The sequence below is a fragment of the Melanotaenia boesemani genome, chromosome 16, assembly GCF_017639745.1.
Source record: "Melanotaenia boesemani isolate fMelBoe1 chromosome 16, fMelBoe1.pri, whole genome shotgun sequence".
Classification (NCBI taxonomy): domain Eukaryota; kingdom Metazoa; phylum Chordata; class Actinopteri; order Atheriniformes; family Melanotaeniidae; genus Melanotaenia; species Melanotaenia boesemani.
In genome coordinates, this window is record NC_055697.1 from 17,487,073 (window position 1) to 17,512,311 (window position 25,239).

The following is a 25,239-nucleotide window of genomic DNA, read 5'->3' on the forward strand; positions in this document are numbered from 1 at the left end:
AAAGAGCTTTCAGATGTTAAATGGGGGTTTGCACAGCAACTCAGGTCCTATTGTTCACAGTCAGATTAAACAAAGTGAGTGCCAACAAGCATCAAACAATGATAGCATTTCTGCAGACTTCCATGTAATGCAAACAGCATCAGTACTTTTATTCTGTAAAAATCAAAGGATAAAGATTTCTGTTGCAGGTTGTATTTTATTCTTTTATGTTCTAGTAGGGAAAAAAGTGTTATCAGTTATCTTGCTAAGCAAGTAAAGTTAATATGTTCAATTTGTTCAATATCATGGATTCAAATGGACAATTTTTTAGTCATGTCATTTCTACAAATCTGTTCAGCTCCCAGAGTGCGGCTGACATTTCAGTTTCTGCTGGATTTTTTTTTGTATGTATATGTTTTTCAGTGTCGTTTTGTATTTTTGGATGGAGTGTCTATAGTTGAACACCCCTCAGTGTATGTGTCACTCACATAACCACAAAGTGTTGTTTTCCACACATAGCACCCATAGCTTTGGTTCCAGAGCAGATTGTGTTTTTAAAACAAACACAGATTTTTATTAACTTTGGTTTGGTTTGGCTAAAACATTGGTCATAATGCTCAAAATCTAATGAAAAAGGGAGGAAATGGAAACAGGAAAGGAGAAAAAGGAGGGATTAATTGCATATTCATGTATCTCAGAGAATAATGAGACAAACCTGTAGAGTTATATCTAAACCAGTATGTTTCCATGAAAAATCTATAAACTGGTAACATTAATAGACTAGTTTTTTGGGGGCTTATTAACCAATGCCCATAAACAGATTTAAATATAATGGTAAAGTCAAAGTCAAACTCCTGAATAGAAGACAAACCAACATCCCAGAGTTGAAGATTATCTGTACACAGTAGTAGGCTAAAAGTTGATGTCCAGCTCAAACAGTGACATTATATCCTAAGTAAAGATTTTTTATTTTTCCTCCATGATGACAGAAAACAGTGTTTATTTTTTGTCTTTTATTCAGTATGGTTCTTTTTAACTTGTTAAGCTCTGTGTGAATCTAATGCTTTAGGTCATATATATGGGAAAATATAGAAAATTCTATAGGGTTCACAAAACTTTACTGCAATGCATTTTATTTGCACGGTATTCTTCTTACTTACCTTTAAAGAGTGTTAGGGATGAAGCAGAATCATGCATAATATACAACTACCTGTGGCAAAGTGCATCTTGAACAGGACCCACTCATAAATCTGCTCAGGTGATGTTCAAATGATTTACTTCAGTTTCATCTCTTTAATAACATTCTCCTTAGAAGATTTACAGTATCCCACAAACACATTTTTAATGGGTTCTCTTGAATTCTCCATCTTCACTCTACATGTTTCCTAGGACAGAGTGGACATAATTCGTCTTGTGTATGTTAAGGTGATGTACAGGGGAAGCGTAATATCCTGTTTCTGAAAGAGCTCTAATACCACACTGAGGCTGACTGGTTCTGGGCCTATCAGGCGCCGGAGTGCTCCTGAAACCAAAGCCACCAGCCCTCTGACATAAATGAAGCGTGTGTCTGTGCTTCAGGCTCTGCGTGTTGCAGATCAGTAAAAGCAAGGCCAAATGGGGTTGGGAGCACAGGAGGGTATGGTTCTCATTTTAGTGGTAAATGCGTTCCCTGTGGCTAAGGCTCATGCTCTTTTACTGAAGCACCATTTTCTCCTGCTAAGTCATTGTACTGAAATGCAATAACTCACATTTCTGTCATGTTCATACCATCCATGGGAATTCATTTTTCTCATGAGACTGACGTGCACCACATTAACCAATTGGCTCTGGCATTACTGGTAAGTGATTTATGTGCAGCTGCAACTTCTCCTGAGGATGGGGGCACACAAATCTTGTATGAATGAATTATAAATCACTCAACAAAATATTTACACTTTCATTGTTTTTGGCCTGAGCCTCTATATAGTTTGGATCATTCATTTAAATGCAATTTTCTAAGCAGGAAGTATTTTACAAGGCTTACATTTTGCTTGACAAGTCTCATGCTTGTGTTAACATGTTGCGTATCTTTCTGGAAACCTATTCCACAAGTATACCCCAAACATTAAATCCTGTTTTACCCACAGCTGTAATTTTTTTTTCCTTTTCTGGCCTGTATTTGGTCTGGAATGATCAGCGTTGACACAAAGTGAATGTGGTATCCTAAATTTAGCCACACATTTATCACACTTTGCCCAAATTTCCATTGTCATTGGGGTTTTGAGCCCTCACAGCTGTTAATTTAATTCAACTCAGCTTTATTTATATAGCACCAATTCCAAGCCATCTCAAAGCATTTATACAGAGTCCAGTTCATTGTTGTCTAAACATAATCTTGCTAAAGCAATTATATGATCACATTAGTCCAATTTATAATAAATTATTTAATAATAAATTAAAAAGCCAATGAAACATTTAACTAATGAGAAAATGGTTTGCAATGAAACTTCTCTTCGGTTTTATCTCCTATTCTGAGCATACACATGGCAGTGGACAGGAAAGTGGGAAGGAAAAAAACTCCTTTTTAACAGGAAGAAAAATCCTCCAGCAGAACATGGATCATAAAAGGTGGCATATCTACCAGTTGTTACCAATCTATAAAGCTGTTTTTCTTTCTTTCTTGATATTTTTTAATATAACTAGCCCGAAAACACATGCTATAACCAAAATTAACCTAGGATATGACCTCTGTGTCAAGGCTAGCCCACTTAATTTTTGCTATGTCCGTAAGCCATAGGAGCTAAAAGTAACCCAGTTATGCCCAAATGTGCCTGCTGTTTGAGACATTTTCCCGTGTTTATGGCAAACCAGAAAATGAAATCCTGTAAAACATTTAATTTGTTTGGAGTAATCCAAAGCAATGAGCAAAGCAACAGCTCACAACCCCCATGTAAACCATGCTTAGAAAACCTTTGGTGTAGAATTGCAAGCTCACGTTATTCATTCAAACATCACTGCGCCATAACATTTTGATTATTAATCAATGGTTGAGAATAGTCTGACAACACACACCTGTGAACAGTCGGTGGGAGGTCCACCTGTGTGTTCCCAGCAGCAGCAGCAGCCTGTTGAGGACCTCCTCCTCTTCCACCGTCACTCGTTTCCCTGGAAGCCGACATAAACCAGTCGCCTTTCTGCGCCTCAGCTGCGCGATGCAAACTGGAGGAATGCGTAGCAAAACCCGGCGATCAGTTGGAGTTTCATAACGGGAAACCCGCGTTTTTCAATGGTATTTCCGATCTGGACTACATAAAGGTGTTGTACAAGATGTCTCACCAGCAGCGGCTCGTCCAGCTCTCCGCCGCTTCGCTCGCGGTGGTCTTCAGTCCGGACGAGGAGAGTTTCCGCGCCGGCGGAGGGAACCTCAACGCCAACACTGCAAGTGGTCAAGAGATTTTTGCGGACTTCAAAGCGCAAAACCTGCGGAGTTTCTGGAATAAGAGACTCGTTCAGGCCTTGGCTGAAGTTTACTTTCAAGGATGGATGGAAAACTTGGTGCTTTTCATTCAAGGGAACGCAAACAACCTGGAGGTGCTGAGAGAAGCGTGGATGCGCAGGGCTCTGAGGTCACCAAAGGGATTCATCATTAAAGCTGTCGGTATGTTAGCTCAGCAGTCATACTGTGATGATTTATTCTCGTGTATCAAGAGGTGGTAGCTCATCTGCAGCTCAAACAGCTTCTAAAGATCAGAAGAACATCCTGAACGCCAATACCTCTCATGAAGGAAGGGGAACTCAGTGGAGTCTTAAAGTCCACCTACATTTGTTTGAGTTTATTAAAAGAAATGTGTCAACGTTATAAACACAGATTAGCTGGCTCTTTCCTCTCATTTTCAGTGGGCCAACTGCAAACTTTAGTTCAATCTGATGGCCCCAAATTACTCAAGTAATAAATGTGGAATATATAATTTAATTTTAGTATGGATGTCAAAACAGCTTTTTTGAAAAGCATGATAGTCAGATTTGTTGGATTTTGCGAGGTAGTGTACTCATACAATAAAGAGTGAGAGAATACCTGCATGACTGGAGGGGTGTTCCTTATCCACTTCTTTTAAAAAATACAATTAATTTCTCATGTCAAATAGTTTTCACTGTTGTTAACAAGATGTTTCTTAAAACCCAAATGCCTTATAACTGCTTGACCACTGGGCCTCTCTTTGTTGTTGACACTGTGATGTGTTTACCACTATTTGCTTGCAGAGCTCCGTGTAATTACTTGTAATTGCTCTCCTTCTCTGGCCGTGCTTTAGAGCAGCATATAGCCGAGCAGAAACAATGGAGCTGGAATGGAAACATTTCTGCAGCTTCCTATAGCATGATCTCATGCGTTGTAAATGTCTGACAAGGCCATTTGCTGGAGAAAATGACAACCTCATGTGTGTTTAGGCCTAATGACTGTATTCTTATTAAATTTACATGATCTTTCTCGTCCTTTTCCTCTGTTTAAATCAACAGGCTGCACATGTTTGTGCACTTGTCTGCAGAATATAAGTAATTAGATCCTAGTTGCTCACAGTTCCAGAAAACTTTTGGTTTCTCAGTTGTCATTTGGTGCAACCGCCTTGCCTCAGTTTCATGTTTTTTCCCCCTTTTTTGCCATCTACCTGCTGACTTCTTGTCAGCCTGACAGCTCTGCCAGATTGAAGCACAGACAAGTAAATGGAGGAATGTGAAGGAGAGGAAGAGACCACACAGAGGGAGACCCCGGGAGGGCGTAGAGGGACAGAGGTTGTGTGGGGGGGGGAGGTAGAGGCTGACATGCCATCTTGTTGCGAGACAGTTTGTGGCTCTAAGCTTCAACTCAGCACACAAATAAATACCATATGGGCCAATAGTGATGCTGATTTATGAATAAGCGAGGGATGGGCCACAGTATTCGCTCACAGGATACAAGGCAGGCATCGAAGTCTCACCCTCGTCTTGTTTCAGCTTTACACCAGAAACTTGTGAGCAAACAGTTCAGTGTGTGTTCATGTCACCTACTTCTCCTCCTCAACAAATATTTCACCTCACACAGCAGCAATTTGTATGGAAATCAGAGCTGGCAGGCTGTCAGAGCCTGGTTTACGGCTTTCTCACTGAGCATCGGTCAGCAGTGAATCACTGAGCAATAGGCTGCCGACTGCAGCCGCTTTTCTGTTACCAGGATTAATGTCCTGCCCCTGTTTCATGGCCAGTGAGGCACTGTGGAAGTCAGGCTGATATCAGGCACGGACTAAAGACCTTGACATTGTCCTGATATAAACGCGTAAGCTGGAAAACAGAAATGTTATGAGTTATGGGCTACAGTGAATTTTAAACAGCCCTATTTCCTTTCCCAGGACAGAGCAAGGTTGAGACGTGATTTGCTGTGAGTTAAGTGGTTAATTTAGGATATGTTAACTTAAAACTAATCAGATGTGGTAAAAGTTGGTTGAAAATGTAAAGGAAACTGAGTTGGAGAAGGCACGGGAAATCATTTTTTAATTCTCCTGCCTGCTTATCAGCCTGAGTCTGTTGCTTTATCATTCACCTCTTCTGAGGCAGGACAGGAGGTGTCGAGTCGATGGGGAGGGTCAAGAGTTTGTGGTGAAGTAAACAGTGAGGAGTAAGCATGAGCAGGCTTTGTTGTTATCATTGTGGGAATGGGCCCCACTGGTACTGGGAATGACCTCTCTTGCTTCTAATCCTGAATGTCTGCAGGGTGTTTCTCATTCTTCTACATTTACTTATCTCTTCATCCGGTCTCAGAATCATGTCAGCAAGATCGGCACAGAGTCGGAGTCCATTGTGCCGATAATCTGTTTTAGATTTACAGTAACTTTGTTTTAGTTGACGTACTTGTTGATAATCTACATCTGGAATTAAACAAAAAAGTATGTAAGTCACAAAAGACTTCTGGTTGAATTGACCTTGTTAATGATATCTGATATTTTCATGCTCTTTTTACAACATATAAATTAAAAAGAAAACCAGAATCCAAGCAACTGTGTATAAATAAATCCAAATAACTGGTGTTTTCGTTTTAGTTGAGTAATCCAGAATTGAAGGTTTATGTGCAGTAATCAGAACATGGCCTTAGGAAATGTGCTTGTTCATTTTATTGCAGAGAGTTGTGTGACAAGGTTTACACACTGTGATGGGTGTATGTTAACTAGGCAGTTCGAGGTAGACTGCATTTATCTAGATTTGTAAGGGCTTGAAGTAAGAGAAGATAACTTGATTCTGTCTGGATTAAATAAATGAGAATACCAACTAAGATTTGTGGATATTACCTTTTGTATTTTTGTGTTATGGCAAGAGCAACCATTGCAAAATTATGAATAAGACCCAGAGTTCTAAACTCTACATCTCTTTTCTCCCAAAAAGTACAAAACCACATATACAAGTGGTTGAAATATTTTTTCTTTGTGAGGTGGCTGAGCGTGTTCTGTAAGGTCGGGTGAGAAGTTTGCAAATCTTAAAGGGACATAAATAGACTTTGTCATTGAGAGCCAGTTGATTGGGTTGGGAGACTTAACAGGGATGCCTCTCTGCAGAGGTTTACTTGGCGTGGCCCGCTTGGCAGAGGGACAAGGGTTGACCCAGGACTTGCTGGAGAGATTATCTATACCAGCTGGCCTTGAAGTGGCTTGTAATCCCCTTGGGAGGAGCTGGAGGAAGATTCCTGGACTTCTCTGCTCACATTATGATGCCTGGGTGTAATGGTGGCTTTCAAACTATCGAATATATCATGTTATAAAGGTGCATTTGTCATGACTCTTTGGCTTGTCTTTACACTCTTATTGGAGAACCACTCAGCTTCCCCATTTGAAACCAGAGACCTCATAATGACAACTATCTCCTTCTGTATTATTTAGAGCTTCACTATTGTGTCAGCTGCAAGATGAGCATGGATCCATGAGGTGAAACATTTATATGTGGTCAGCTCATTGGTGTAATGAGGTGTCCCGTACCCTGCCTACGACCATCCTCTCTAAAATGCCCTCATTCTGACTGGACATGGACCTGAGTGATGCTTCTTACTTTCACTACTGAAAAACACTGCTGCTCGCTTCCCTCAGTGTGGATTTAGAGCAGCAGATCATGGCTATGCTGCTCTTTTTAAGCCAAGTTTCCTTTTTAAACTGTATGTGTCATTTAACTTGCCATACCATGTGAGGTAGCGAAGCATTCCTGAATGCTTCATTTACTCTTTAGATCATTTCCTGAACTTGTAGCTCAGCAAGCCTTATTTCTGCTCTTTACTTTTCACTTGAAAGCGTTGTATTTTCACACAAGGGGTGTTGCCTTTCATGAGGGGGTTTTGTTAAAGTCTCAAAGCGCTCCACTAATGGTCATAACTCTTCCAGATGTCAGCTTATTAACCATGACACCCCTTTGCCAGGTCCTACCGGCTTTAAATGGCCCACCCTGTCCTAACTAAGCAGCAGGGGTCAAAGGCTACCACCTTGTTGCTAACAAGCCGCCCTGAGGTAATTTAGCTTCAGAGGGTTTTTTCTACAGCAAACAGAGAAACATCCATTAATACAGTATCCAGGTGTTCTTCACTCACTGGGCAAAGGTTTCAAGTCTTTGGTTCCCTTTTAACTGTACACTTTTAGTTGCTTCTTTCAGCCACTTCTACTAATTCTACAAATACTAATTAAATCTTATTTATTTATGTTTTATATCTGTTTTCTCCTAAAAAACTACTTCTGCTCTACTTCCAATGAGGCTATTCTGGTATTGGGAAGAGGTGGAGAGGAGGCAGGTTGTGCTAAAAATCAGTGTATAAGAACATAAGATAGTTTTAAAGTGGCAGACTTTTGCTCTTTGGCAACCCCTTAAAGAAGTTTGCATACTGTCTCTACTCTGAGCTCTCTCAAGCCAGTAGAAGTCAGCCTAATGTTGACACTTATCTCTTGCTCTGTTACTTCCTTTGTTTTCCCCCTTTCTTTCAATACAGTGTGTTTTTTTTTGCTAATCATCAACCATGGTGCAGATCCAAAATGTTGATATCCAGCTGATGGTGTGTGATGCGATGCTGTAAATAAAAACACAGCTGTAATGTGAGACCCTGAGCTGGAGCACAAAGTGTGGACAATAATGGCTCCAGGAATGTGCATAAATAATGTCAATGTACTATCAAAATGAGTCAGAAAAACTAAGTTTTAAGGTCAGAAACTTATGTAGTACTGCTTTAAAGTATGGAGATCAAATTGACTGGCCTTTGTGATGACACAATTTAAGAATGAGATGAATTTGACAACATGAGAAAATCAAAGTTACGCAATGTGAGATGTAAGAGAAAAGATCTTCTTTATTGAACTTATGCATAAGCCTGATTTAATCACATGATAAATATCTCTAATTAAAACAAACAAAAAAGATCCAGCTTTCACTGTCAATAAATATCCTTGGGCAAAACATTAAACCCCACGTTGTCTTTATCAGCTGTTATCAGCAAGCCTCATTAAACAGCTGCATAAATGCTGTCTATTAACCATATCTAATTTTTTTCATTTTCTTAGTCATTTCATTTTAGGCATTTCGTGTCATTTTACAGACTTATCATGTTTCATGAGACCAGCCCTGTCATCGGAGCTGCCCTTCCAACAATACTTGACAGCGACAGTATAACATACACAATATATAATCAGGCAACAATTTAATATTTCCATTGTCTTTCATGGGCCAATAACAATATTGCATCTCTGCAATTATCTAGCTTTATTTCCTGGCTTTTGAAATATAGCTTTTACCTGGCGTACACCCAGATATGATAAAAAATTGACATTTATTTAAAAAAATATTACCCTTTACATATGTTCAAATTAATGCAAGCCCACAAGCAGCACATCATTTTTTAACCACATTCTTCAACCAGTGTGATTCTGGTGTACCGGTTGCTGTATCGACCCAACCACTGGATTCCAGCTGTAGCAGAGTGGATCTGTGCCAAAAATAACAACTGAGGAGTTTCTTCTTTATCCCTCAGCTTACACACCCTGTCATTAGCCGCTTGGGTTTCACTCATGGGACTTCTCGTTACTCACTCTCATATTAGACAAATGGTTGACACAGAAATCATTTTATTTTACACTGAATTTTATATTATTGTTACTCTATTTCCCACACAGGATGTTTTCTTTGCTTGATTGAGCATTGATTAAGGCATGCTAACGTTGGTTCTGATATAGCAGTATTATGTATTATTGTATTTCACAAGTGAAAGATGCTTTCAACAGCCATGTAGACCTGTGTGTGGATCAGTTGCAAGACATTATTAAAGTGATGAATAATGGCATATACTGGACAGGAGCTCTGCTGTGGATACTTGGATAATAAACACAGGATTTTGCAGCACCCTGAGCCCAGTTAAACAGGGGAAAATGGGTTTCATCTGCAACAAATGACTAGTATTCTTGATTAATGGATGCTGAAAACCCATCGTTTGGATGGTGAGGTGTCAGCCGGGAAATGCTTACATTGTGTAAACCATAAGTTCTTTGTTCGCTTTCTGGCTTGCTGCACCTCTACTAGGAAGAGAAAAAATCTTTGTCAGTATATGTCTTATGAAACACACTGAAATTATTCCTCTGCTTTTAACCCGTCATTAGTTACATCAGGAGCAGTGGGCTGCCATTTTGCAGGCGCCTGACAAGCAGTTGGGGTTTTAAGGGTCTTGCTCAGCGGCCCACAGTGGTTTACCTCTGTTGCCAGCCTGGGGACTTGAACATGTTCCTCAAACCCAAGCCTACCTGTGTATTTAATAGACTACCACTCCCCAACTACAACCCTAAATTTGAAAAAGTTTGAATGGTATTGAATGTTTGACAATGCAAAAAATAAAAAACACAGTGACTGACTTTTATTCATTAGAGAATGTTTTTTCTCATCTTATTTTTATTAATATACATCTATTTATGAATTTCAGACTTAAAAACCATTGGGACAGTAAAGCTTTTACTACTTTGGGATGTAACCTTCCTTCTAATGACACTTAAAAGATGCTCTGGTGTTGAGGATACCAAGTCATGAAGTGTTGAAGGCATTTGCTGCCTTTCTTGCAGTAAACATGTCTTAGAATGAAGAAAGCTATTGTCTCTATTCATATGAAAACTCCTTTCTACATTAATCTTGCCATCAAAGAGGTGTGAATTTCCTCTGCTGATGGCACTGAACCTACTTCATCATACAAAGTTGGTCTAGATGTTGCTTTTCCAGCTTACCAAAGAAAGATCTGGAAAACCAACTGGAATGGCCATTCATTCACTTCCTGTACTGCTTATTCCAATTTGGGGTCACGGGGGAGCAATTAACAGGTACACCCCGGACAGGTTGGCAGTCACAGACAGACAAACGACTACTCACTCTGAAAGAGAATTTAGAGTGACCAATTAACCTAACATGCATGGTGGGAGGAAGCCGTAGGGAGCGAACCCACACATTCACAGAGAGAACATGCAAACTCCACACAGAAACAGAAGCCTTCTACATGTGAGGTTGTGGCGCTAACCACCACATCAGTGTACAGCCCGATTTGTAAGTCCATAGCATATATTTCCACTGTTTGAAGGTCCATTCCAGATTAGAAGTTGATGCTTGGTTAGAACGCTCAGAGAAAAATGAAATAACTCTCAAGGTTTTATATTTCTAGATTGAAAAAAGAATAAATGAAAGAGATAAATTGCTTAAACAGTGCATACGTGTCTGTTAAACCAACTACTATAATAGTTAACATGACAAAAGAAAGAGCCTAGAACTGAGCCTTGAGAAATACCTTACACATGACATGAGTTACACATGAAAAGGCCCAGCACAGCACAGGACACATTTTCCTTTCTAATATGAGACAGCAGAGTAGTGCACGGGTGGATTAGAGCCTAACAATCTGATCAACATTAGTTAATCAGTGACTTAAGTAGTCCCTAGTAAAGGATCATCAACAAGAGGGGCACTGTGTCGATTTTTCTCACTACTTCAAGATAGATGCAGAGATGGTGCTGTGCTTGTTTTGGTCCATAGCCAGCTGGATTAATGGTAAACAGACAAAATATCCACCCATGACTGTAGCCGTTGTTATTCATGGAGCTTCCTTTAGGAACAGGATAGGATTTCCTGCATTCTGTAGCGCCGGCAAACCACGATTTACTTGGAGAAGTCAGCAAGATGGGTCAACAGAACCTCATCCCACAAATCCATCTTTTCTTTCTTTACTTTTTCTCTTTTTTTTTTCTTGGGTGAAGTTTTAATCCTAACTTTATTATCGGCATCTTCTGAGTTAAAAGCAATAACAAAGTGATCCAGCATCAGTTTGTTCATTTGACGAATGCCCCATAACAATTCACATGAATAGAGTTTATATTAAACTCTATAGCCTAATTTAAGTATTTGGAAGTATTTGTTCTGTGACTGAATTAGTTTTTGCAGAGTTTTATTATGTAACCTTGATCCCATCAGGTCCGGTTATTTATTCTAAAAGCTAAAAGTCAGCCTGTGTCAGCCTCTGTGGACATAATTTCAACCACAGTTTTTTTTTTCTTTTTATATTCTGGAAAGCCCACCTGAGACGACACTAATCTCTTCAGGATTGTTTCCACTTAAACATCTACTGTTTAGATGAAATTTGAGGTCAACCTCAGACATGTCATAGCTGGATGCAGATGAATGAGAAACATAGTGTTTTGACTGCCACAGAAAGGTGCTATGCAGTTGTAGACCTTTTACCATTCCACAAAAAATGCCAAAGCATGTACACAGGCATTAGAGAACAAAGGGGAGGTACGGTTGAACAGTAATAGCAGCCTCTGGGGTAATGTTTGGATCCATAAAAGCAGACAAGAACCAGATATGGGGTGTGGTCCATTAAATCTGAGGAGGTTTGAAGTAAAAAGATGGGAAAAAATTGTGCTATTAATGTGTCTCTTGGCATTGGTATGTGTTGGTATCATGTTACAATAAGTCTGTCAGGACTTTAGAGTTCTTTGAGACAAAACACAGTCCTGCTTCAGGTCTTCTGTTATACACTTGGTCAGGTTAACAAAATTCTGCAGCTTTTTAGAGATGGATGGCAAAAAATGTTGAAATTTAAAATCCAATGATATAAAACATTATTTACAGCTGCAGAAGTTGTGCATAGCTAGTTTGTGGTAAACAACTGTGTGAGCAAAGATGTTTTAACTCTGTGAATGTCAGTTTGAGAAGCGCCGTCACAGCCTGTTTATACTTTCTTGCCAACATAGATTAGAAGTCAAAAAGCCTGGTTTGGCAAAGCAAGTCTCAAATCTATAGCTGGATCAAGGATACCCAATCTGGACTGCTGTTGCTGTTTTTTCCTTTTTCTTTGGCTTTGTATTGCAAGTGGCAGGTCGCTGCCACAGTAAAGGTTTCTATGGTGACTAGAGTCAACACAAACCCAGCCTGTGTTTCTATTCATTGCTCAGATTTAGTTGATGAATGCTCTTTTGTCATGGATTTTTTTTGTCTTATTTGCTCCTCAGATGTTTACTTTTAAATGCAGAATTCAAAAGTTAGTGTTCATATCCTGATAATAGCTGTGTGGATCAACACATCCACCTTAGTGCTGATTGAGAAGAGGACAAAGTCCAAATTTTACTCTTCTCCTCCCACCTCAATGCCTCACTTAATATTTAAACACTCACACTCTGAGATGCTGAACCATCAATGGGTCAGTTTAAAACTTACACAATACCCTTTTTTCTTTAGAAATAAATCAATAAAGCTGTTAAATGATCAAGTAGACCTGATATTTTAGTGCTTATTGATGACTTTTGAACACTTTTTCATGTATAAATAGCATTCAATAACAGATATTTCTTGCAAAGTTTTTTTTTTTTAATATACCAGAAGTGCTTAGAGTGGGAGGACAAGAAGCAGTGTTGGTCTGGTTGTTGAGACATTTGGGCTGTTATTGCTTTCTGAAGGGATCTTTTCACCCAGTTTATTGGACCATTTAACTGCAACGCCCACATCTGTGTAGTCTATGGGAGTGAAAGACACAAAGTCGTAAAGCACTTTAAAAAACGTGTGATGCACACATATATGAAGGGGAGGGTGGAGTCATGGAAGCCTGCTAGTCCAAAATGCTTAAAACTAAGTGGTTGTGGGACTGGGAGGGAGTCGAGACGTAAATTACAAATAGCAACTACTCCCATTACACTAAATCCGACTGTATGAATGTTTGACATTGTTTCACTGGAGACTTAAATCGTACAACCTGCAGATGCACTGAACCTGCAGATGCACTGAAGCATGCCGCTCACAAGGTTCCAGTCAACAAGAGACGAGGCGGGACTTTGCAGTTGATCGTGTTGAATGCCGTGCAGTGTGTTCTTAATGAGCGAGAGAGAAGATTAGGTTGTTTGCTAAGTGAAGTCCAGGAGATTAGACGATGGCAGGATAAGATTGAATGGTGTGTGTTTGAGAGTATGTCTCTTGTAAGTGAGGTTTAGCTGAAACAGACATGGCATTTCTGTTAGGTTTTACCTGCAATGGCACAAAGGTGAGAGGCCAAGAGCTCAATCCAGCCACAAGTTGTCCTGCCATTTTTGTTTTATAGATCAGCCTCTTCACTGCAAAGTGTTTCATATTTACGTGGTCCCTGTAAACACTATTGGCTTTCTATAAAAGATGGATGTAGTTATGCATACATAAAGCCAGCGAGGAAGGGCATTAAAGCTGCTAAGTGCATGTTCCAAAGCATCTCCAGCTGCAATATACTCCCATTCAATATGCAAGTTACTGCCGATGCTTTGTGCTTTTTATCATACAATGAATGTGTGGACTTGTTCGTCTGAGTGCATGACTGCAATTAAACTAAGCCTTAATTGTTTTAACTGCTAAATTTTAGTGCCTTGTGGCCCATACATAACAACTAATTAAGAAGTAAAAAAAAGAAAAAAAACAGAAATTAAAAATATCTCTTTTTGTCGCGGCTGATGGAGGATCAACATTTTACACTATAAGTGTGAGGGTTCTTTTTTTTCTACTCAGGAGACTAAAGGTAATGCAATCACATTTGAAATGGGACTCATGCGGCTCAGAGGCCTGCTAAACAACACGCCCATGTGAATACATGTGGCATTGATCAGTGTCAGCAGCCTTAAAGATCTCAGTGGAGGAAGAGGAGGGAAGGTCTCTGTCAATCATCTCTGCAATGTGAGTAGTCAGCTACAGTCATTTTTCATTTTATCCCCCAGGCAGCAATTTATACTCTCTTGGAAAGTGCATGACATGAGAAGAAATTCTCGTTTTTAGTTTACTGAATTACAGTAAAATAAGTTTTAACTCATTTGTTTTTAATCAATGTTAAGATTCATAGATTTTATTATTGCATGTTGACAACATTTGGCAAGTAGGCAGTGCAGTATGAAGTAATAACCCATTACCCATTTGGATGGATCCTGCACCAAAAATACTGCATCATACATTTACTGAAACTTAGCTTAGTATTTAATAATCATTTTCTCCAAAAAGAAAAGTTTACATTTTAAAAGGTCAATAGCTGTTCAGAACAATCTAAGCTTAGAGGACCATAGTAAAGCTTAAATGCAAAGGTAATAGATCATATTGTTTTAGGGATCTATTAATAGTATTGCACTAGAACAGACTGTGGAGTTGAAACCCTGGCTCCATTCTGCTGATTTTGGAATAGTCTCGGGAAAGTTACGAAGATGTTTGATCCATCCACCAGTCTTCAAAACATCTTTTAAATAGCACCTTGAGTTTGTGAGTTGGGCTTTCTTTTGGGTTTTTTATGTACAAACCTTGATGACATCACGGTAACATTGTCAGGGTGATGTTATTCACCCCATTCCTCAACAACTTTCTCAAGCTGAGTACAGCTTACTCCTCAGAGACAATAACTTACCCGTAACACAAGTCTGGTTCTATTTTAGCTCTTGAGATGCTGTTTCCTGCTTGTGGCACCAGGTTTCTGTTGTCATGGCACCCAGCTGGGTATTCATGCTGTGGATGACAATGGCTGTAATGTCGGCATCCCAGTTCTTGGATTACAAGAACACAGAGGTCCGTTTCCCCTGGAGAGAAGACAGTTACACCAGCGATCCTCCCTGATGGTCACGCCTGCTAATGTTAGACTCAAAAAACATTCATCCTTGTTCAGCTCCCTCCTGCCATTTTCCCACACGTAAACTGCTGCAGGTGCTTGTTTTTGTGTTTTCTTTGTAAGTTTTTTGTCTGTATTTCAGTCCCGGTAGAATTATTTTAAGATTGGAAAAATGTTTTTGCTTAAACCATTTAGTGTTTTTTTAGTACAGATATGTCAACAGATATTCAGCAGGATATCCCTGGCTAATATTCTGCAAAACAGAGCAGTAGTTTATTGATTCCCTGGGATAAAGACATTTCTTTTTCTCTGACCCCATCACATTTTTGCTGACCTTACGTCTGTAGAGTCATTTTAAATAGTCGCTCTGAAGACAGCCTGCCAAGCATTCCTATAGGAAGTTAATAACAATGATGGGAAGCCAAGTCAGCAGCACTAATTCACTGCTGAAGGAGATTGCTATTGAGATTTCTGCCCTGAGGTTTAGTCAGCCTAAAGCCATGTCTCAGCTGAGGGGACACAGATGTTTCTTTTTTTCTTTTTCTTTTACAATCCCTTGGGATCAGTTTTATAAAGAAATATTCTGGTCTGTGACCCTTATGAGCTTTAAGTGAGCTCAATAAACTTTTTTTTTTTTTACCGACCAAGCTCGAGATATTTCTCACTACTCATTTTCCATTGAAATAAAATGTATAATCACTTGAAGCTCTATTTAGACATGCAAGTGTAGAAAAGCAGCTCTGCCATGTTGTCACGGTGCAGTTGCATAGGTGAGGACCCAAATGCAGCCTGACAAAGAGGAGGGAGGCATGCCGGTGCAGAAACAAGGTTTTAATGATGAGTACTGACACAGACAATCTGGGAAACACAACAGGTACATGAAGACTAAATGAACTGGCAAGGTGAAAAGCAAACCAAGGGGTATACATAGATGGACTAATGAGGAACTGGTGAAGTGAATGAGCAAATCAAACCAGGTGTACTAATGAACAGGAAACAGACAGCAAAACAGACTACACAAGGAGAAAGAACTACAAAATAAGACAAGAAACCAGAACTAAACATGACAAGACTATAAAAACCTAAATCAAAACCCAAAGATCATATACACATGAAGATGTCAAGGCTAATTTTTGTATTTATTCAGGAATTTAACATTTTGAGCAACCAATTGGATACTTTCTGTAATGTATGAGCAGTTTATTAAAGTAAATTTGCAGCTTTCTATTCTTTAAATAGGCTGTGCTTGATATTCAGTAACTGATCCATTATGATCATGGAAATCAAATGTGTTATTACTCAAATGTTTTTGTTTTTGATTTTTCTTTTGTTTGTTTTGTTTTTTTCCTTTTTAAATCACTATTTGATTCTCACTGACATAAAAAATTTGTTTTAAGTCAGCTTAAAAGTTTTATTCTCATCACTATGTGTAATAGGTATTTTTTATGTGTTACAATGCACGTTGTGAGCAAAATAATGGTATGGCTGAAGATTTCTGCTTTAAATCTCTAGAGCCCCTCCTGCATCCTCAGAAAGATGAGACCAGGTGACCTCTGTGTTCTATTTTCAGGTGCCAATCCAAACTACTTGCAGGGAGGGGCTGAATGGTTCATGTAGATGTGTTGTAAGAAGCTGATGAAAAGCTAACAAACTACAGGGAGAAGTTGGCTAGGTGAAAAAGATAGTAGACACAAGGTCAAGCGAGGAATCAAGACTCTTGGCTAGCTCAGCAGGCTGTGGGAGCCTGGATCTGGTCAAGAAGCAGACTTAGGTTCACCTGACCAAAAGCCACAAGTCTGGCCAAGAACTGGGTGGGAGTTAGTTCAGCTAGCTCTACTGAGAGAACTGCTGTGGACTTTAGTCAATGAGGACCTCAGAACTGTGAGCACAATCTCAGCTAGCTAACTAGTTCTCTGCTAAAGGATCCTCATGGCTTTGGAGATAAAAGATTGTTTGCCCGAGACTAGTTAGCACAACTAGCTCACTAGCTGAGCTATCTCTAAGCTGGCTCTCAGCTGAGGAAGCAGGAGTTAGAGGAACTCAAACCTATATCTCTTGAGTACTTGCTAGGAATTCATAAGGTAGCTGAGCTAGCACTGGAATGAGCTTTATCTTCCAAACCAAGCTCTCAGAATGGAAATAATTTAGCTTCCTCTCCATATGCTCTTTGGTTGAATTACTCCAGTGCTGTTAGTGGGCAGGGTTATGGGTAGGCCAAATTAATTGATCCCTATTAACTGAATTAGGAAAAAGTCAGCACCAAGTCATTTTATGACTATGACAGTTTTTTTTTCTTTTTGTGACATAAATCATATAAAAGGCTATTTTGAGTTTCTCAAAGGGTATAATATAAAACTACCAGAGTAGGACTTTACTTTGACTTCTTATTTAATTGAAGATTTGACCAATGAATTAAATAATTAAAATAATATTTCATGTATTTTTCATAAAATGTACATATAGAATCTCTGGCTACCAGTATGGCCATATGTTAGATTTTACCCTCTGATTGAGAAACTTTGTGTAAGTAATGTAATTTGATCATAATGAGTCTAATTATGAAGAAAATAAATCATTTTAACTAATTGTATGCTTCATGCTTGTGTCCTCTGTCGTGCCTCACAGTGAAGCAAATTTTATTTTGCTGTATATTTTTCTTGCCTTGGACATAAGTGGTTCAAGTTTGAGGGTAGAAAATGTTTAGTTTACATCAAGTGTGAGCTTGGCGATGTTTTTGTTGAGCGCCCCATTGGTTGATCTGAGAATCACTCACAGCCACTCAGACATGCCACATGTTTAAGCTTAAGTCTGAAGTCACACATTTGTACACAGATTGTTATTGTCAGCAATGTAAGGTCTCTAAATTGTGTGTTTTAACTAGAAAATGAGAAAAACGGGGAGAAGAAAGTTTGTCAATAACAAAAACAGGTTGGTTGGATTTTATTATTTGTTTGTATGTGACAAGTTTAGATTTAAGTAAACTTTTAAGTGATGATGTTTTCTTTCAACTTTGCATCCTCCATTTTATTCTTTCAGTAATATAATCTCATCTATTTTTTCCCCCTCATTCATTTTGCACCTTTTATTAATGTGGTGTAGCTGATTAACTAAAACCAATTTTCCAGTCCTGTGGGTAAGGTTATGTGCATGCCCTTGTGTCTGCTATTCATTGTAAGAAAGTTTGCGTTTGTGGTAACCCAGTCCAGATGCTAATCATTTATCGGGAGCAGACTGTGGTGTGTTTTGGTGCTTTCAATGAACTCACTCCTCGCTGGTAAACAGTACTGTTTGTGCTCTTTGTCTGTGGAGAATCAGTTAAAAAAGCTAACATTGTTAGAATATCAGTATTTAACCTTTACAAAAGAAATACGGAGTAACTGTTTTAGAAAGGTTGTATTTTGTTACCCTTTTATATTATCACCTAGGTTTCATAATGTGTTCCCACTGCAATGAAACCCACATTCTTATCTTAGCCATAACCATGGGCATAACTCTAACCATTACTAATATTAACTTAAACGTAAACATATGAACATTTTGGAATAACAAAAACTAACCACTCAAAGGTTTTTGTTTCTAAAAAAAACATTAGCATTTCTGATATTATTTGGACATTCAGTATTTCGCTCTGCACCAAATTCCTGGTGGGATGCAAAGCTTTACTTCTGTAATGGCAGGAAGTGACACTAGTCCACTGTTTGAGCATGTTTATTGGAAAATTGGCGTAATTATTTCCTTTTTAAAGTTCAGATTGAACTAGAAGTATCAATTTTGACTTTATAGTTTCCTCCACTTGTAGGACAAAAGGGGAGGAAACAGATACCTTCCACAGTATTATTATTACCTCTTGTCTCTGACCAATATAAGTTATTGACCAAATTAGAGACTTTCATGTTAGCCAGCCAGGAAATCAGCTATACCATGTCAACCTTAACATTTAGTCTTGGTCCTATCCCAGTAAACCCATATTTTCCTGAGGCAATGTAACCGCTGAATTAGCTTCAGTTAGATTTGTCCATGTCAGAAACTCACTACTAAACATGTTTTTTCAGTCTATCTACTATCTGTCTGGTTAGCTTTAAAAGAGTTTACTTTTATAATTAAAAAGCTTTGGTGCTGCTATCTAAAGGGATCCTACAGTTGGTTTGCATGTGCAAGAAAGACCATCAGTCGGTGGAGTCAAGCAGAGTGTTGGGATTTTGATGTATGCAGAATGAGTTTCACAGTATTTTTACAGACCAATACTCCAAAGACTGTCTCTGTGCTGTTTCTGAGCCTCTCTGACTCTCTTTAACATGTGTGTGTAAGTGCCACTCCTAGACATGTGGGACTGTATCATATGGGGGGCAGGATATTTGATCTGCCCAGCAGGCAGACCTGTGGTCATTTCTGTGGGAGTAATGGAATTCTGTGGTCTGTCTTGGTACTGCTGGAATTTCAAAAGCAGTCAGGCATGGTTCATATAACTCACATAAATAGACCACCACAGCCATGATTTAGAAGGTGGTCATGATAGGAATGTCAGCTGCAGTGCTTTGAGATGTTTTCAATGGCAGCACCAGTCAGAGAGAGACCTCCCCGACCTAGGTGTGTTTAAACCTTCTGAAGCAGGCCCACCTGTTTCACTCATTCATCTGCTGATGTGTGTGTGTGCTTGTTTTTGTTTCAGGTGACCTGTCTCCGGTGCAGATGTCTCCTGTCCCTCAGTCCCAATTCATTCCCTTGGCTGAGGTGCTGTGCTCGGTCATCTCTGATATGAACTCCGCCCAAATTACTGTCAGCCAGGAGTCACTTGTTAATTACATGAGCAAAGCCCATCCAGGTAATCCAGAAAATATTCCCTCAGTATGCCATGATGCAACAAATATCTTAAACAGGTGTTGCTCTGAGCTGTAAGCGGAATAGTTCAGCCAGTGGAGTCTGATTACGAAGCCATATTGTAATAATGTGCAGAAAGGGGTTTGGCTTTTTTTTTTTTTTTTTTTTGCTGAAATAAGTAAAGCCTTCCTTAAAAAAAAAACAAAAAAACACACAGTCTGGGTGGCAGCATGCCAGTGGTGCATTCACAGATGTGCAGGTTATCCATACCGTGTGCTAAATGCACCTCTTCGGGATATGGGTTGAGCCTCTTCCCTTTAGCCTGGACTACAAGTTGTCTATGATTAACTAAAGTCATTTTAAAATGTGCTTGTTGAAGTTTGTTCTTCACATTATAGAAAACGATCATTTTGTCAGATTAAAAAAGACACATCCTTACACTGGTAATGTTATTGCCTCTAGTCTCTGAGCAAGATATTACATTAGACCATTTTAGAATATAACAAGTGTTATACTATGTCAGACTCCTATTACAGTTGCTCAGTCTTCATCAGCAGTGTTTTTATTGTAGAGTATTAACTTGCTATTGTGAATAAATTGGTGGACTGTGGTCATGGATGATGGTTTTCTGATTCTGCAATGATTTCCACTACAGAATCTTGTCTGTTTCCTAATGCAGTACAGCCCGAGGGCCTGCAGATCACTGCTGCTCAGTAGTGTTTTTTTCTAGTTTTGTCTATAGTGTTGATGTTTCTCTGGATTTAACAAATTTCTCAATATTATCTACTCTACACCCCTACATTTTTAGCTGTTTTATGTTGAGATTATTCCTAATATGTTTAGTTAAGTCTCACACAGTACGTCAGAGTGGAAGGTAATTTTATACATGAACACATCACCTTGGTTTTTATTGCTCAGTGGTAAAACATGGCAAAAATTCAGTACTCATGAAACTCTCACCCTGCTACTCCCATCAGCCAGCTGCATTAGCTCAACAAAAAGAGACTGAAAATAGAGACAAAACTGTCACTCTGGCTCTGTTCAGACTTTATAAAATCTGTCTAACACCTTTAAACTTTTCATATTTACTTAATAAGATTGACATTAGTAGATTTCCATTAGAGTATTTGCAATTTGCCCTCTTTGTTACCTTTTGTCCCTAACACTCTGTTTCTGTGTTTCAGGGATAACCATTCCCACTCAGGACATCCTCTATAATGCACTTGGAACTCTGATCAAGGAGCGCAAGATTTACCATACAGGTGAAGGCTACTTCATCGTCACTCCTCAGACCTATTTCATCACCAACAACATGGTCCGGGAGAAGAACTGGTGGACCTCTGGGTCAGTAGATGACCTTCCTTTGCCTCCTCCTATTACTTACCTTCTAAACAACGATGTCTGTGCTGAGAGTACTCAAACGCTGCCTGTGGCCCACTGCAAGAGTTGCAGCTGTTTCAGCTCGCTTCAAACTTCCTCTAATGTTGCTGCCACAACTGAAACAGCCACTGTCCCCTCCTCTACTGTCCAAGACCAGCATTCTGTTTCTGTTTCTGTAAGTGAATGTACGGGCAAAAGCTTGAAGTGGCCACGGCCGTCAGATCACAAACCCACAGTCCAGCATCAGTCTACCTCTACAGCGGCAGATTGTCAGGCAAGTGAGATCAGCAAAACAACTGTCACGACTAGTGCAACTGGTCGTAAAGAAAAAGACAACAAACCAGGGAGGAAGTTTGGCCTCAGTTTGTTCAGGAGGAATGGAGCTAAGAAGGAGAAGCCAAAGAAGGAGTATGCATCATTTTCAGGCCAGTTCCCTCCAGAAGAGTGGCCAGTGAGAGATGAAGACGACTTGAACAACTTACCACGTGATCTGGAGCATGCTATCATCAAACGCATCAACCCTGAACTGACTGTGGATAACTTGACACGCCACACAGTCCTAATGAAGAAGCTGGAAGAAAGAAGGGAAAGGGGGATAGACAGGGTGTTGGATAAGGGTGTGGATAAAGATGAAAAGGGAGTTGACAAGGGAATGTCTACTGACGTCCTTATGTTTTCGAAACACAGACATCATCACTCGTCTAGAGCAGGGGGAGGGAAAAGATCTTCTCAGAAGCCCTCTCGCAGCAAGAGGTGGGCCCATTCATCCAGAGACAAGCAGCAGGAAAGGGAAACAGAAAGGGTTAAAAGTAAGGCCCACATATATGCAGACAATTATCCAGAAAGGGATGATTTGATCCCAGCTCAGCTCACAGTGGAAATCTCTGTTGATGCACCAGATCAAGTGGAAGAGGCTGGAACAGTTGAAGGAAAATCTCTTTATAAAAAACGCATTGAAAACCCTTTCCAGACTCATCCAGTCAGAGAAGCTGAGAACATAATTCCTACTTCCAAAGAGCACAGAAGGCGAGAGGTGAAAGAGGGCAAGGCCTCCGGGCTTGGAAGGAAGGAAAGAACGAGTCACCGCTCCAAATCATGGGACCCACATCGGGCCAAAGTGATGGCAGCAGATGGTGAGAATGCATTGAAACTCCCCTCATCTGAGGACAGATATGACAGTGCCCATGAGAGGGACTTTACAGCTGATCATCTGCTCCAACCAAACCAGAAGCTTAACAGAGAGTTACCTTTGGACTACAGCTCAGCCTATCCACAGAGCAGCACACTCCGGATAGATGACAAGGTCCGACATCAGAGCGAGGGAAACAAGGAGAGCTGGGAGGAAGAATGCAAAAATAGGAAACATCAGCATGCTCAAGGCTACAAAAATGTCCCAGACGAGAGCCAAAATACAGATGGCAGTCTTGCTAACATCCAACAATATTGCAGCTTAAATGCCATTCCTCCTATGCATCCCTATGAACCTGTCATAAACCACCCATATGACCCAAATCTCCTCTGGCCTAAGCCGTCTTTACAGCGGAAACATTCCCTCAGACTCTCCAGTCAACGGGATGATGTTCAGAAGTCAGATGAGCTTTCTGTGATTACACCTACTGAGGATCAACAGGAGATAAGACCAATCAAAAACAGAGAGCAGAGGACCATGAGTCAGGGAGGGCAGCTGGAACTGACACCTGACCGCACTTCCCTAATAACAGACACTGATGCCTTTATAGAAGACAACTTTAGACTCTACCAGAGATCAGCTGAGCCTGAGGATGATGATGCCTGCAGCTCCTTGTGTCTGAATGTTGAGGAGATCCTTGATGCTGCAGATGAGTATCAAAGTAGTGTAGTAAATTACCGCAGCCACCAGCTGGTTAACCATGATCATGAATCTTGTGTACAACATCAGGGATCTCACAGTTACTATTATAAAACCACTTTTCAACAGCCACAAGTTGCCTTCAAGCCAGATTTAATGGAGAGCACTTTGAGAGATCAAATTTCCCCTGCAGCCCAGAAGGGAGCTTCCCTCAACCCCATAAGAACTGGAGAGACCAGGTGGAGACTCCGGGATCTGAGGACTATATCACTGGGCATCCAAAGTACACCCAGCCCCATCCAAGGGGAAAGACAGCATGAACTTAACATAACTGTGGACTGTCCAGAGGCATGTGAAGTGACAGACAGCAGCATATTTGACTACTGTCAGGCCAGTGAGATAGAATCAGACTCTGAGACTGTCAGAAAGTCTGCTGATGAAGGTGATGGCAAGTCTGCTCACTGGGCAGCTGATGTGGAGGAAGTGCAGGAGGATGAGAAGGGTGCTCCTGAAAACATGCCTGATGGAGCCAGAAGGGCAGAGGCTGGAGAAATGGTGGAGATGGTAGAGAACCAGAGCATCACAGGAGACAGTGGAATAGATTCCCCTCGGTGAGTACTTCCTTTTATAAACACCTGTAATAGTCTTATTAAAATCATTTAATTCATGAATTATGATAGCTTACTTTGAGACCAGGAGTGTCTTATAAATGCTGAATGTAACAGATAACATAGCCTTTCTGCTGTGAGCCCACACCAGACTGTAATGACCTACATTTCTGAAGTGGTTTTTGGGCAAAATAAACACTGCACCGATGTTCGGTGACCTCAAGGTTACTTGTCTGCGGTTCGCCTCTCTACCAAAATGTGTTTGACTTTTAAGGTAAATCGCAATAAAGCTGAACAAACACCTTGTGGCCAATTATAGCATCCAGTATTTGGACAGAAGGGAGTCATTTCTGATAATTATGTATAATTGCTGTGCAGCACTTAAATACTCATTTTATAATCAAAAAGGAAGAAAAGACTTCTTCTTTTGCACTGAAGTCACTGTGCAGCTGGGCAAGTTGGAAATGAGGTAGAGTGGATGAACATGTAACGCTTTTTGAAGTGGTATATTCTACCCCTACAGGACCCGCGTCAGTCTGGGCTCCAGCAACACAGTCATCCTCGAAGGTCTCAAGAGAAGGAGCTTTTTGCAAAACCTAGAGAAACTTCATTCAAAGAGCAGCACCATTCGACCACAGAGCTCACTGCTGCAACTAACTCCTGTCATGAATGTATAGGCGGCCCCTGCTGAAATGTTGGAGCTGACATGCTTCAGTTCACTGTGAAAAGGCCAAAACCATCTGCTTGAATCTGCAGTTGTATGGAAGTGATATAAATTTATCCAGTCGTTCACTTTTTGCAGACTACCTCCACATACTGTGATGACAGGAGTCTTTGTAAAGATGTACAGTAAACATGTATCTTTGTAAATAATTTCTAAAGTAGCCTAATGTGTTATGCTTTACCCATCATTAGACTAACTTGCATATGTGCTAATAAAGAGCACACATTTTATATTAATGCAGTTTTCTTTCTCCACTTGTTCAAAGGAGCAATATTTTTTTTCTGTCATGTATCATTTACCACAAATAAAACCGTATATAACCCCTAGATGTCCTTTGATTTTGTAATGACATTTTTTTCATGCTGCTTTGGTATATCATTGAAAGATAGTTTGTGTGTTTTAATTACAGGACATAATTTAGATCAACTGCTGAGTACATCTTGCTAAACATTGTTGGTGCTAAGCTGGAAGCATTATGCTCAGTGATGTAAACCAGAGCATTGCACTGCACCCAGAGGGCTGATAACCGATTTCCCCATTACCAAAGGTTACACAGATGGGGGATCCCAACCTTGAACGTCTGCTTTAGCAAACTAAAGTCAGCCTCCAGCTGTGAAGGAATGTAAGCCAGTGAATTTGGGAGACATGTTTTTTTTTTTACACAGGTCACAGGTGATTCCCAAAAGGTTTCCCCTCACATATTAAATCACTACTCCAGACTGATGTAGTTATGACATTACAGTTAGACTAAAATGTTCCAGCTGCAAGAAATCCTACTTAAACGGATGTCTGGGATAAAAACCTGCTTCAC

The 25,239-nt window shown here is 40.0% G+C and overlaps 1 protein-coding gene across 1 annotated transcript; it reads left to right on the forward strand.

The window, feature by feature from the left end:
* The first annotated feature begins 3,135 nt into the window (after nt 1-3,135).
* Nucleotides 3,136-24,748, forward strand: stox1 (storkhead box 1). Its single transcript, XM_042010980.1, has 4 exons — nt 3,136-3,616; nt 19,740-19,892; nt 21,073-23,707; nt 24,228-24,748. Exons 1-4 carry the CDS (start codon nt 3,286-3,288, stop codon nt 24,379-24,381), a joined length of 3,273 nt encoding a protein of 1,090 aa, XP_041866914.1. The 5' UTR covers nt 3,136-3,285; the 3' UTR covers nt 24,382-24,748.
* The last annotated feature ends 491 nt before the right edge of the window (nt 24,749-25,239 follow it).

Coding starts and splice junctions, on each gene's coding strand:
- stox1 (XM_042010980.1), top strand. CDS start 3,286: ATGTCTCACCAGCAGCGGCTCGTCCAGCTCTCCGCCGCTTCGCTCGCG. Junction 3,617..19,739: donor ATTCATCATTAAAGCTGTCG/GTATGTTAGCTC, acceptor TTTTTGTTTCAG/GTGACCTGTCTCCGGTGCAG. Junction 23,708..24,227: donor AGTGGAATAGATTCCCCTCG/GTGAGTACTTCC, acceptor CTACCCCTACAG/GACCCGCGTCAGTCTGGGCT.